At 43.0% G+C, this 13,505-nt stretch overlaps 1 protein-coding gene across 1 annotated transcript; it reads right to left on the minus strand.

Annotated features, from left to right (window-relative positions):
• Positions 1-2,259: 2,259 nt before the first annotated feature.
• Positions 2,260-11,206, minus strand: LOC146565667 (dihydrolipoyllysine-residue acetyltransferase component of pyruvate dehydrogenase complex, mitochondrial-like). The gene is made up of 14 exons (XM_085288984.1): positions 10,769-11,206; positions 9,079-9,180; positions 8,878-9,002; positions 8,311-8,470; positions 6,621-6,747; positions 6,325-6,500; positions 6,082-6,229; positions 5,933-6,000; positions 5,562-5,648; positions 5,151-5,258; positions 4,943-5,061; positions 3,552-3,714; positions 3,321-3,457; positions 2,260-3,240 (listed from the first exon to the last, which is right to left on the minus strand). The coding sequence occupies exons 1-14, from the start codon at positions 11,021-11,023 to the stop codon at positions 3,111-3,113; spliced, it is 1,905 nt and encodes a 634-aa protein (XP_085145110.1). The 5' UTR covers positions 11,024-11,206; the 3' UTR covers positions 2,260-3,110.
• Between the last annotated feature and the right edge of the window lie 2,299 nt (positions 11,207-13,505).

Genomic DNA, 13,505 nt, shown 5'->3' on the forward strand with positions numbered 1-13,505 from the left:
ATTAATGTATCGAGTGCTGCGATCAACCCCTCCCTGTTATTTTCACTCTCTGTCTCTGTCCCGTTGTCAGCTGGGAGAATTTTCTCTAATTAGGTTGTCAGGTAAGCGAGTGCACAAGGAATTTTTCTGCTCCTATTAGCTGTTCCTACAGTGGTACCTACAGCGTGAGCTTGTAGTCTAATTAGTTAGTGTAGCGTGACGAAAACTGCAGCTGCAGAAGCTACAATGTGCATGTATTCAGCAAGAGGTAAGCAACATGGTGCGGCCATGGGAGTGTCAAACCTTCATGGTTGTTTTCCAAATTCAGGAGCATCTTATGTTTCATCTTTGCAGAGGTGAAACAATCTGTGCACCAGGTATAGTAAACTAACTGAACATATTCTTAAAATGGATTCGTCAGCAAATAATGCTCATTTATGTTCATAATCCATACAGCTTCTTCCATCTATGCAATCCGGGGTCTCTGAGGGGGCCGGAGCTGATTTCAGTCAAAATACAGAGACCTGTCCAGGGTGAACCCATCCTGGTCAAGTTAGAATCACCAATTGACCTAAACGCACGCATGTATTTGGTATGTGGGAGGAGGCCGGAGTACCTGAGAGTTCCTGGAGATAACCCACACAGACATGAGACCACAGAAAGGCCCGAGCCTGGATTCAAACAAACAACCGAAGAGCTTCAGACTTTTGGGTGTTGTCTCAAATAAGCTTTTGGGCATTTTTTTTTTACCATAAAGCCAAAAATCCACACTCTCTGTCCTTGTGGTAAGAGGCCAAAAAAACAGCTTTAACATTTTGCATCATCTGGTTATTTACAGCTTCAAGGCTTCAAGAAAAAATGAAGGTCGTCAGTGGTGCAAAGAAATGTTCAGAGGCGTGTTTTTGACACTAGAAGAGTCATCAGATGATGACATCCTTCCGTTATGACCTACAGGCAAAATAAAAATCCACCAGAGCTCCTCTTTGATGCATTTACATAAAATGTGTTCACTAAGTAATGACTCACCAAGTCGATCTGCCGGGCACGTTCTGCAGTCGTCGTCTAAACATATAAACTGTTGTCACATTTATGGAATTCATATGGGAACATAAGTAAATGCTGCCATGTTTCACTGTGATGGTTCATGGAGAAAGACCCAACTGTGCTGTGGAAATCGGATGGGCTGTAGAAGAGTGGTGCTCCATGTATGTGTATGTATATATATGTAGAGAGCGAGAGTATGTAGAGAGCGAGAGAGAGATTTGTGATACCATGGGGATTTGAATAAATGCCTACACCATCCGCACCCAGAACAGCACCAACATATGAAGGGAAAAAAAGATATGGACTACAAAGTTTATGGCATCATTAAACTATTAAGTTCTTCAGATGGAGGCACTCCCACTGAGATAGAAATGCTTCGAAGGATGAAGGTGATGATAGGGAACAGATATTAGACACAGATGTGCAGTGATTCATTCTTTTTTCCCCCGCTACCACACACACACACACACACACACACAAAGACACATCCACCAGCTCTACTCACTGTAGGAGTCAAACATTCAGGCTTTTCCTTTGATTCATCATCCACCTGTATTTTTAACATGAAAAATTGACTGAAATGGTACGTTGTGGATCACGAAAGGTTTTTGCTTAGACAGCAGTTGTCCTTGTTCTCTCCTGGATCACCTGGAGCTTTCTTTAGGTGCCTTTCCAGCTTTGACAAAAGTCCTGCTGGGATAATCACATTTACTCAGGGCCTTCTTGATATGCTTTTCTGCTCCCCTGGCCACCATATCTGTGGGAATGATATCCACGCTGTGTTGTAACGTTCTGATGACACCCAGTTTCTTCTCCAGAGTGTGATGAGAGTCAAAGCTTAAATACTGATCCATATGTATAGGTTTATGGTACAAAGCAGTTTTTAAATGTCTCCCATTACTGATGGAAATCTCAGTCTAAGAAGGCTAACCTTTCACTTTTCATATCCTCACTGGCAAAGTTGTGTTGGTCCACAGAGTTAATGTGATCAGTGAACTGTGGCACATCCTGAGATTTGATTTTCACCTAGATGTCATCCACATACCTGAACCAATGTGGTCATTGAGGCTCCAGGTTCAGGTGTCGTTTGCAATCAGACCAATGCCCAAGAAAGGTACATCACTTGCACTTCGATTTGGGCAGATCACCGTGTGTGAATACAATCTTACATCAAGTCTTCCAACAACAACAACAACAACAACGACGACACAAAACAAAGGAGCTTATGGCACAAGGTTGTCTTCACCCAGTTTATTCAAATTACAAATAGCATCCAGCACCACCTTTGTGCGTTCCAGCTGTGAAATACAGAATGTTTGAGACTAGAAAACAAAACATCCCCGCTGAAGAGAGAATTGGCAAAACTGTTGGATATTTCCTGTAAGGGCAGCCTTTTTCATTCTGAGCTATAATGTTATTAAGTTCTATGGTGAGGTCTCCAAGAGCTTGATTTGTTTTTATCCAAACGTCTCACCACCATATACAAATATACACATACAACTCTTTTCATCCACAGTCAATATACATAACCCTAGCTTCACCCTCCCTACAGAAAACATCTTGTATTTTGAGTGTCTGGGATCATAACAGGGACAGGTGTGTAGATCTGTGTGAGCCTCAACATTTAGATCCCCAACAAGCATACAAACATCTTAAATCTTTTATCCACAAATAGCATTTCCTATTTTCTAACATTCACAGATTCCCGTATGTAAGTTGGCAGAAATAGGGGTATACGGGATAGATTTGCTCTCTGGTTTGACATGTAACACTTCCCTTTTTAGTGACGCACAGTCAGTTGCTCTTCTAGGGTAAGTTGCTCCTAATTCTGGTCTCGTGTAAGATGAGGGCCACAATAAATAGAGTATAGGTGAGAAAGCGCAAGAGGGGAGACAGATCAGTAGGAAAGAAAGCGAGACAGACAAGTAAGCGGAGTGAGTCCTGCCTCTTCCCCTTCTGGGTAACAGGGAGTGACCTGGTGCCAGGGCCAGCCAATCACGGGAGGATCCAGACCAGTTTAGACCAATCGGATCGCTTCAGTGAGAAGCCTCTGCCTGTTGCTGCAGTTTGATGGCAGTACAGTCTCGTCACAACAGCATGGTGACGGGTTTCTCCAGGAACTTGCGGAATTCTGCGAGCCACTGTGCACCGACCGCGCCGTCCACCACCCGGTGGTCACAGCTCAGCGTCACCGACATCATGTTGGCTACGTCAAACCTGCAAGGACCCGCTGCATTAGACGGCAGTTTAAAATGATACCATGCCATTCTGTTACATTACTACATAAATGCACAGACCCTTTTTCGTTGTCAGCAGGCATGAGACGTTTCTCTGAGCCACCGACAGCGAGGATGCAAGCCTGAGGAGGGTTGATTATCGCCGAGAAGTTCTTGATGCCAAACATGCCTAAGTTAGAGATCGTGAATGTACCGCCCTGGTTGGGAATATAAAGAGGACAATTTAGGTTTGCGAAGAAAGGACAAAAAAAAAAAAAATTATCACTCAGTCAGAATATTAAAAAGCCTTACCTGGAACTCGTGAGGCTGCAGTTTGCCGTCTCTTGCTTTGCCAGCGAGAGCCGTCACATCTGAGCTGATGGAGGTCAGTCCTTTGATGTGGGCGTTAAACACTATGGGCGTGATGAGGCCACTGGCTGTGCTCACGGCCACACTCACATCCACCACGTGATTCCTGGAAAACATAAATAAAGTCATTACAGATGCCGGCGCAGTTCTCTCTTCAAGGCGACCCTTTCGAAACTGAAAAACTTATTCCGAGCGCTCTCTGCTGGCAAAACTGAAACTGCCAACCTGAGAAATATCACATCATTAAGATAACAGTCATTGGTGAACTTTATATTTACAGACAGGCACTCTTATTAGAATAAAAGTATAACAATATGTTTTATACTACCATAAATAACTATAAATGGAGAGGTAAATAGTGCTAATAGCAGCATTAACAATGATACAAGTAGGCAGTGGAACACACCGATATAATGGGAAGTCTAATAAAGGCATTGCAACTATTGCACTTGAGGGAGATATTGCATTATTATTCTAAGTCAACAAGCTGCTTTCAGGCACTCTGTTATTCACAAAAGGTGGCCACAGCGAGTAGCTCCGCGTGTTTTGATTTGGCACATTTTTATAACAGATGCCATTACTGACACAAACCCAAAGAGATCTGCGTCTCCTACCAGGATGTTTTGCTTGTTGGGCGAATGTGTAAACGAGTGCACTATAGGGCCACTATTATTCTAAATCAATACTGCACACTTCATCTTAACAACTAAAATAAAGAAAGTCTCACGCAGTGTAAGAAACGGTGCAAGTGACTTCATGTACACTTAAACAGCACAGAAAATGGAAATAATTTCAGCTACGAGCAACGTTAATTTCATTTTGCTACTCTCCCCTCTGTTGCAAATAAACTGACACCTCACCAGTGCTAACGAGACTTTGTCTTTGATTATTAAAATCATGCTGCCCAACTTTGAAATGTTTCAATCAAGCGCAATAATTAAAACAAAATAACAAAGTTAATTTATCTTGAAATTAAAAATCTAAATTTTAAACTTCCCTATCAAGTTAACTTCATTTCTCTGCATCTATCTTGTGGTTGTACACGTCTCGGCTGCTGTGAGAGAACCACCAGTCTGCACTAGTTGCTTTTGGCCGTGATGGTTTCTGCCTTCAGTAACAAGGTTTTATCATTTAAATGACTTACTGGCGTAATGTTCCCCAACGGCATGTAAACACACTCTGTGATGCATGCACTCATTTAAAGATAAGATCCAAAGAGACAATGGCTGGGAATACAAAGCAAGATGGATATTTCCACAGTCAGGAGAACGTGTTTTCTGTTTGCTGCTTATAGGAACTAAACTCCATGTGGCTCTTAATGAGTTTTTACTCACTGACGAATGACTGTGTCCAACCAGGACGAGTTGCATTCAGGAACCTTCAGGCAGGCCAGAGCACTAGCTTTGATGATGAAATCATTCACACTAAGTTTGATATTCTGGGCTTTCACCTCCTGCAGAGAGAAGAGGGTGAAATCGTTTATGAGATGCTGGAAATGAGGTTTTAGTGCAGTTACATCTCTATTAGAAAGCACAAACTCACAGCGTTGAGTTCTTTTCTAAGCTCAAGCACTTGGTCCATGTTGACATCTACAGACAAATAATAGTGGGGGATGGTTTGTTTGGACTGCATCAACCTCTGAGCAATGACCTGCAGGAGAGACAAATATATGCACTTTAGCTTTGATCCATTATTCATCACCAAGAGGAATGAGGTGTGCTGGCTGGGTCTGTTTTGATAAATGGAGTGCCCGCCTGTGGGGCAAAATGTGTTAGCACAGGTCAGAGATAACAGAGCTACACTGAGATCTCCTCGGGACATTTGCCTCCAAGCTCTCAATACACCAGCACAGCACCCCGCACAGAAGGAGCCGCTAATGCACCGACTGCTAGCAGCGGAAGTCATCACAGAATGTAATGGCCCATCAAGAGGCAGGTGTGTGGTGGTGCTCACCTTGCGGATGTTGCTGATAGGGATGTCTGTGAAGGTGCCAGTTGGTGCAGCAGGGGCTGGTGCAAATGCAGGAGCAGCTGGAGCAGCCTGCAGACGTAGAGATTTAATTTGCATTACAGACAACAGAAACAGAGGTACAGGAAATTAATTAATAATTGTGATTATTTGCCAAAACAGATAAATCACTGTCCTGCAACAGCTAAATGTATCATTTAAAAGAAAAATGGGCATGACTGACACGGACTTATTGATCAGACTGTCAGTATTACATCGGTATTAAGAAAAGGACCATTAAACAATAAGAATGGGTACACATGATTTAACTGGGCTGATGGGCACTAATGTGACTCAACAGTATGGGTTTCCCTTACAGGTGCGGCTTTTGGTGGAACAAAGTTCTCAATATCCTTCCTGGTGATGCGTCCATCAGGGCCAGACCCTGAACAAAAGAGTATTTAAAATTAAAATGTAAAAGCTTCAGCAAACGCTCTTTGTCCATCACATAGGTCCAGCTACGTACCGCTGACTTGAGCCAGGTTAATTCCTTTCTCGGCAGCGAGTTTCTTGGCAAGCGGGCTGATGAACACACGACCCTTCCTGGGTGCAGCAGGGGCAGCAGCTGCTGCTGGTGGAGCAGGACTGGGTGATGCAGCAGCTGGAGCTGCGACCTACGACATAAACAAAGTGTTCTTAAGGCATCTTAAAACTGTACAAAAGCCAAATGACTTCTTATTTGAAAGTGCAGGTTTTCTGTGAGTCTCACCGGTGCTGGAGGTGGTGTGGAAACCTCAACCACCCCAGTTTCAACGTAATCCTTGAAAGCGGCAATGTCGCTTTCCTTCTCTACAATGATGCAGAGCGGCGCGCCCAGAGGAACATCACGGGTTCCCTCCGCCACCAGAATTTTTGCCAAATACCCTTCCTCTTGCACTTCAAAGCCTGTATGCAAACACACAGGACCAGGCTATATTAAAAGTAAGATCATAAATATTTTTTCCTCTGTAGTGCTGAAAGTGAACACGCTTTAGGATCGATGTGTTCAAATCCATTTGGATTTACCAATGGTCGCCTTGTCAGTTTCGATCTCAGCTAAGAGATCTCCTTCGCTCAGCTTCTCTCCGACCTTCTTCTCCCAGCGCTGCACTGTTCCCATCGTCATGGTTGGAGAAAGAGCAGGAAGTGCGATCTGTAACACAAATTCCCACAAATGTGAACAATAGACCTGAAAAAGACTGACAACCTCTTAAGCATCTAGTCAAGTTACAACAAACACTGTTAAAGGTCTAGAGAAAATTTCTTCACGATCACCACTGAAGACACTGAATGATGTTACAGGGACATTCACAGCTGAAGTAAGGGCAGGGACAATTTTGTGGCACAGCCTCCAGCAAATTAAAGCCTTTAACCTCTCTCTGATTAAATGATGACGTGGTGTGACATTATTTTTGTTAGTTTTTTTAAATAAGGAGAAAGAAAATAGTCCTTCAAATAGAGAAAGTTAAAAAATATAACAGATAGGGCAGTCTAAAAATGGCAAGTTAGCCTTCTTAGACTGAGATTTCCATCAGTAATGGTGGACATCGAAAAGCTGATACCACAAACCTATGCATACGGATCAGTATTTAAGGTTTGACCCTCATCATCCACTGGAGCATAAATTGGGTGTCATCAGGACACTACAACACAGAGCGAACACAGACACAGCAGCCAGGTCAGCAGAAGAACAGCACATCAAGAAGACCCTGAGTAAATGTGGTTATCCCAGCTGGACATTTGTCAAAGCTGGGAGTATTGGAGCAGTTGAGACGCATTTTTTCTAAACACCGGGTCTGTGGCTTTTAAACCCCAGACCATGCTGCACCAAAAATTGGTCCACCCCAAGGATCGGGTCCCCCGAAACAAACAGAGTAAGATAGTGTACGCTGTTAAGTGCCAGGAGGATTGCCAGGATTTACACATATGAGAAACCAAACAACCTCTGGCGAAGCGGATGGCACAACACAGAAGAGCTAACTCGTCAGGCCAGGACTCTGCAGTCTATTTACACCTACAGGCCAGTGGACACTCTTTTAATGATGAGGATGTACACATCCTGGACAGGGAGGAATGCTGGTTTGAGCATGGAGTCAAGGAGGCCATTTACGTGAATCGGGAAAGACCCTCTCTGAATCGAGGAGGGGGCATAAGGGTACATCTTTCACCATCTTACAATACTGTGATTGCAGCCATTCCCCAACTCTCTGTGAATGGTACTCATGGCCATTGATCAGTGGGCTTTGATCAAGGGTCATGAGAATTTGCATAATTAAGATTAAGGAACCGACCTCCCAGCCCATTGTTCCTTCAGTGGGTTGGTTTCAGTCATTATGCAAATGTACTGTTTATAAGATTGGGGAAACCTGCAGTCAGCTGAGACTGAGGAAGTCACTTGGATGAGTGACGAAACGTTTCTCCCACTAAACGCTATGTCCAGATGAACAGAATCAACTTTTGGCGATATAACAGATACATGGAAACTACACATCCACGGAAACTGTTTAATGCCACACAAAGTAGTAAAATCTGACGCATGATCAGAAGAGTCCATAGTGGTACCCGCTTCACTGCCCTGATACACAGTGATCCTGGACAACCCTGATCAAACCAAGACTACGCGCACAAAACAGCATCGTAAACAGATGCTGTGCAGTGTGCACATCACAAATCTACGGCTTTCTGACCGAACTCGTTTATGGAGGAGCTCGCTTACCTTCAAGTGTGCGGGATAAGAGCTTCCAGGGGCTGCAGGTTGAGCTGCCGCTGCAGCAGCGGGTGGCGGAGGCGGAGCAGAGGCAGTAGGTGAAGGAGTGGCACCGGCTGCTTTGATCGAATCTAGTGTTACATCCTTAAAGGCTGAGACCAAGTCAGGGCTGCAGAGGAAAATATATCCACAAATGAGTAAAAACTGACACAACTGCATCGAGCCATACGGCACCCTGTCAGCTTTTAACCTCCCATATTTGATTGTGGCACCTGGCAATTTTATTGATATAGCACATTTCATTACATTAGACGTAAACCAAGCAGCATTAAAGTTTATTTTAAGGGTTTTCTGAAGATTCAAGTCTTTTCATCATGTTTGTTAAAGCTCTAGGATTAATGATGCACTTAAAGGACTGAAAAAAAATAAATAAAAGCAGCATTTTGCCACTATCAAAACAGAGTGCTCCCCATTTAATGTTTTTCAACTATTAATTCGTCCCATTACTATAAAAGAACAACCACCAGTGAACTAACAGGCCTCAGCTCTGAATCTGGACTGTCCAAACACACTAACTTGTCAACTGTGATGCAAATCACGGCTCCAACGTTGACATCTCTGGTTCCTTCAGGAACCAGGATCTTTGCCAGATAGCATTCCTCCAGCATCTCAAATCCCACAGTGGCCTTGTCCGTCTCTACCTACAGAGAGAGGCAACATTAGAAATGTACACCACGATCATGTTTTGCGGCAGCGTGGGCACACGCGGCTCCTAACCTCAGCTATGAGGTCACCCTCGCTGATTTTCTCCCCCTCCTTCTTCTCCCAGCGAGCGATCGTTCCTGTCTGCATGGTGGGCGACAGTGCAGGAAGCTCCACCTGAAGAACAAGCAAATGAATAAAATCAAAGTTTAACCTAAAACTTAAAATTAAAAAAATGATCTGCATCATCCTTTTAGAGTATCCAAAAGGCCAGTCAAAAAAGTGCCATAAGTCAGGTGTTGTAACTGCTGTTGCTACATCATCATCATCACCTCATTCATTGCTCAATAAAATGACCTACATCCACTTCACCACAGCTGATTTTTATTGAGTTTTTTTTATATAACAGCAAAGATGAATGACATGCTATTGGTGGAGTAACACAAAGGTGGAAGGACTACTGAGAAGCCTTCCACTTTAGAGTCAAAAATAGAGGGTTTCATTCAGGCTCACAGCCTCAAATCTGCACCTATGCTCAATTAACCTAACAAGCACACCTCTGGACTGTAAGGGGAAAGTGAAGCTGCCAGTTTCATGATTTAGGGGACAGCATGTAATTTCCACATGCAGCACTCCTGACTGACAAAGAGGTATAAACCAGCAGGTCACTTAAATTGGAGGACGAGCATGTCAGACTTCCCACGTTATAATTGTTTCATGTTTTCAGGAGTTCCTGAAGTTGTTCCACAACCAATTAACCATCAGCTCCCTCAAAGTCCTCTGTCTGATGCAGTAAAGGAGAACACAAATCACCTGCTCTAACTGACTTCAATACACTTGGGGAAAGTGACAAAGTATGAATCTAGTCTTTTTAAAACTTTACAATGAATGCGCTGTGTTAAAATGTCTCAGACAGAGGCAAATATCGATAGTACTGAAACAAACACTGATATTGGGATCAGATTGTGATACAACCTGTACTTTACTTCTAATGTCTAAGATCTAAGTTCTGTGTTAGATAAATTATTTTTGAAGAAAGTAAAATATACCTCAAACATTTGCTCAGAAAAGTGTCTGAACCTTTTCGCGGTACCTGTCACATCTTTGTTTTTTGTAAGCTATAGCACATTTAAATAACAGTGCTTTAGAGAAAGGTACATTTATGTTCCAAGTCTAAAAAAACTGTTTCAAAATAGATGACAAGCTGAAAGCTGTACTTTGTTGTGGAAACAAAATACAGCCATTATGGAAGGTAAAGCTCAGTCAGTTAGTGGTCATTAAAAGTTGTTCACAATTTGCAAATTTATGATGAATCACCTCATAAACAATAACATACTGCTGTTCCCTACTTAAGCTGTCTTTATAGGTTACAAGTATCGGGATTGGCAATCCGAAACCCTGTATTTACTTGGTATCGGGATCGATACCAAATTTTGCAGTATCGCTCAGCACCATCAGGCATGTGTTACGTTTTTATAGCCCAAGTATTTCCTATGGCCTCCGTGTTTGGGGCACACAAGTCAGGTTTGACGGATTGGTGTCATTCAGGAGAACCGCAGCACAAACAGTCACAACAGTGTCTCCAGTGAACAGTGGAGAAACTAATCGTTCAACAGTTCCTGCTAACCTCATACAGGGAAGAGCCGGATTTCCAGCTAATAAACAGAACCACGAACAGATCTCTGTAACAGGCAGGGAGGTCAAACCAGCTAACGCGGTGAACATGGGTGCTATAGCAACCTGACACCGGCTCCGGTAGCGTTACCTTCTGGTGTGGCGGCAGGCTGTAGAAGCGCTTGCACTGACATCCACTTGCTAGCTGGGGAGACCGCAGAAGAGTCGCTCTGTAGCTGAAGCCGGAGTCCAGAGAGGCGGCTCGGGACCCCGCTCCATAATGAAGCCGTCTCAGACAGCTGGTTCCGGGAGCAGAGCGGGAGCTGAGCGCAGCAGGCCCGGCCGGGAGGGCACGGGGACACCGGAGCCCGGAGGACGGCCTGAGCCGCAGGATCAGACGAAGCATTTTGCAGCGGTTGGGATACTATACAGAGCTGGTGAATAATATGTATGACTTACACCAGCATGAGAACTACACCTACACCGAGGGGTCTCTTCTCCCTGACAGCCAACCCCTATTTAACTCCTCACTTTCTAATGACCTCCTCCAGCCTCAAACACAACCATTTACGGCTTTCTTGCTTGTGCTGTCGTAGCTTTGTCGTTGGTGTCGTAAATCGCAGCGGCTCAAAATTCAGTCGCTGAATACCCCCAAAACAAAAACAAAACAACAAAAAAAAACACCACCACTGTCAATATAAGTGCAATGCTAAAGAAACAAAGTAACGCAAAGAAAAAATTATAATAAGAACTGTTCAAACTGTTTTTAGCGATAAATGTAATTGTGCTGTAATCACATCAATGACCACATGATGGCAGTAGATTCTTTTACTGGGAAGTTTGCCTGGGTTCAGCCAGCCTGTGAATCTTGATTTGAATGTATCACAGTGAGAAGTTTACATATACCCATCATAGCATAGGTAGGTGACTGTTGAAAGCCCACTTTTTATATATGTTGTTGTAACTGTTTCAAAGTTATTAGCATGAATCTGCAATGAGTTTTCTTCAAATAAAAGAGGACTTCGGTAGAACGAAATACAATCTCCATGTGTTTCATTGAGTGTCTAGCACGATCTACAATATTTGAAAGTATTGTTAAAAAATTCCATGAGTTTTTCTGAAATCTTGCTGTCATGCCTACACACATCAACCGAAGGAAGAGTTAAGCCTGTTTCAAGCTCCAGCCTCTCATCCTAGGCTGATGTGCGCCTTGCTTGATGGGACAAATCAGACATTCCTAAGCATCACATTAGATTCCTCTTTCACTGGGATGCCACAGTCTCATAAAACGCACAACCCTTTGTGTACGGCGATCACAAAATCTGGTGTGCAGTGAGCTCATAGATGAAACTAAGGTAACTCACAAATATGAACTATGTGAGCAGAAACGTGTCTGCTGAAATAATAGGAGGCTTAAAACTACACATTCTCTCTTTAACAAGGGAGCTAGAGGTTGGCGAATGGAGGGAGGCCAATCTTCAGACCTTCAATACTGCAAAATATCAGTAAACAAAACTGAATCCATTTCACCGACATTACAATTTCTGTTCAACTGCCAGGACAACTAAACTTGAAATCAGTTACTGTTGTCTTGGGGGTTTCTGTTTCTTTTCCCTCCCCCACAGATGAAGCAGAGAAGAGGAAAAACCAGTTCAGAAGTCACCCCCCTGCCCCTGGTACACCACCAACCTCTATTGATTGAAAGGTATATTTTTATTTTTAAGAAATAAAAAAGTTAAGTTTACTCAGAATATACAGTTTAGTTCAGTTGCTAATGGAGTGATGCTTAGTTAACAAGCTGAGTTAAATAAATGTGTGGTGAATGATTGTTTAAACTAAGTATCATCAGTTAATGTAACTCTGTTATTAGTATATTCAAATGATGATGCATTACCACCACCAACTGGTAGAATCTGGAGATAAAGCTCATCAGCTATTATTTGACATAAAAACTCACAAAGTGTTAATTATAAACAGAAAAAATCACAGCTTAACCTTGAATGGTTTTAAGCTTTGTCCTTCATTACTTCCCATCTCTGTTGATATCACATATCCACAAAATAATTAAAGCATCTGATTGGTGCTGTTATAATAACCTTTCCCTGAACATTAAAAAAAAAAGAAGAGAGAAATCATTGATTTCAAGCGACAGCGAGGGGCGCTCAGGCCACTGGAATCAGGGGTTGACGTAGAGAGGGTGCTTGCTTTATATTTCTGGGAGGTCCTTAAATGGACAACGAACGGTGCTCCTATTATTAAAAAGGCACAACAGAGACTTTATTTCCTCAGAATACTAAAGAAGGCCCACCTGTCTGCAAATCTATTAGAGTCTTTCTACCTCTGCTCAATATAAAGCCTCCTGACGTACTGTATAACAGTCTGGTTTGGGAACTGCTCAGCAGCAGACAGAGAAACTCTCCACAAGGTGATAAAAACTGTTCAGGGCATCATCGGCCAGCACCTGCCGCCTCTGGAGGACATCCACTGGTCTGTTCACTCTGCTCCTCCCTGGGAAACGGTACAGGTTACTGAATTCACCCACTGCCAGATTAAAGAACAGCTTCTACCCAGCGGCTATCACTGAACCCTCCTCCCACTTGTGACATTACAGTAAGTTTCTACTCACTATAGACTCGGTACCCCACACACTTTTTTGCAATAAGATATATTACATTTTCATAAGTGGCTTCACACTGCTTACTGTCGTTTTTTATATTTCTTTGTATTTATTCTGTGTATCTTGATAATTGATCATTTTATTGTACTCCATTTTAAATGTACATCCAAACCTCCAGGAAATCTCAGTGTTTATCCCACAGACGATAAACGTTCTGTCGTGTCAGTTTTCATGAAGCACCAGGAGTACAAACACTTCCTTTGCCACACTT

The sequence above is a fragment of the Mchenga conophoros genome, linkage group LG10 (genome assembly GCF_057382185.1).
Source record: "Mchenga conophoros isolate Kocher_MC1m ecotype Shallow Benthic linkage group LG10, M_conophoros_male_GT1.1, whole genome shotgun sequence".
In the NCBI taxonomy this organism is placed as follows: Eukaryota; Metazoa; Chordata; class Actinopteri; order Cichliformes; family Cichlidae; genus Mchenga; species Mchenga conophoros.

Coding starts and splice junctions, on each gene's coding strand:
- LOC146565667 (XM_085288984.1), bottom strand. CDS start 11,023: ATGCTTCGTCTGATCCTGCGGCTCAGGCCGTCCTCCGGGCTCCGGTGT. Junction 5,062..5,150: donor TTAGAAAAGAACTCAACGCT/GTGAGTTTGTGC, acceptor TTCTCTCTGCAG/GAGGTGAAAGCCCAGAATAT. Junction 3,458..3,551: donor TGCAGCCTCACGAGTTCCAG/GTAAGGCTTTTT, acceptor ATTCCCAACCAG/GGCGGTACATTCACGATCTC.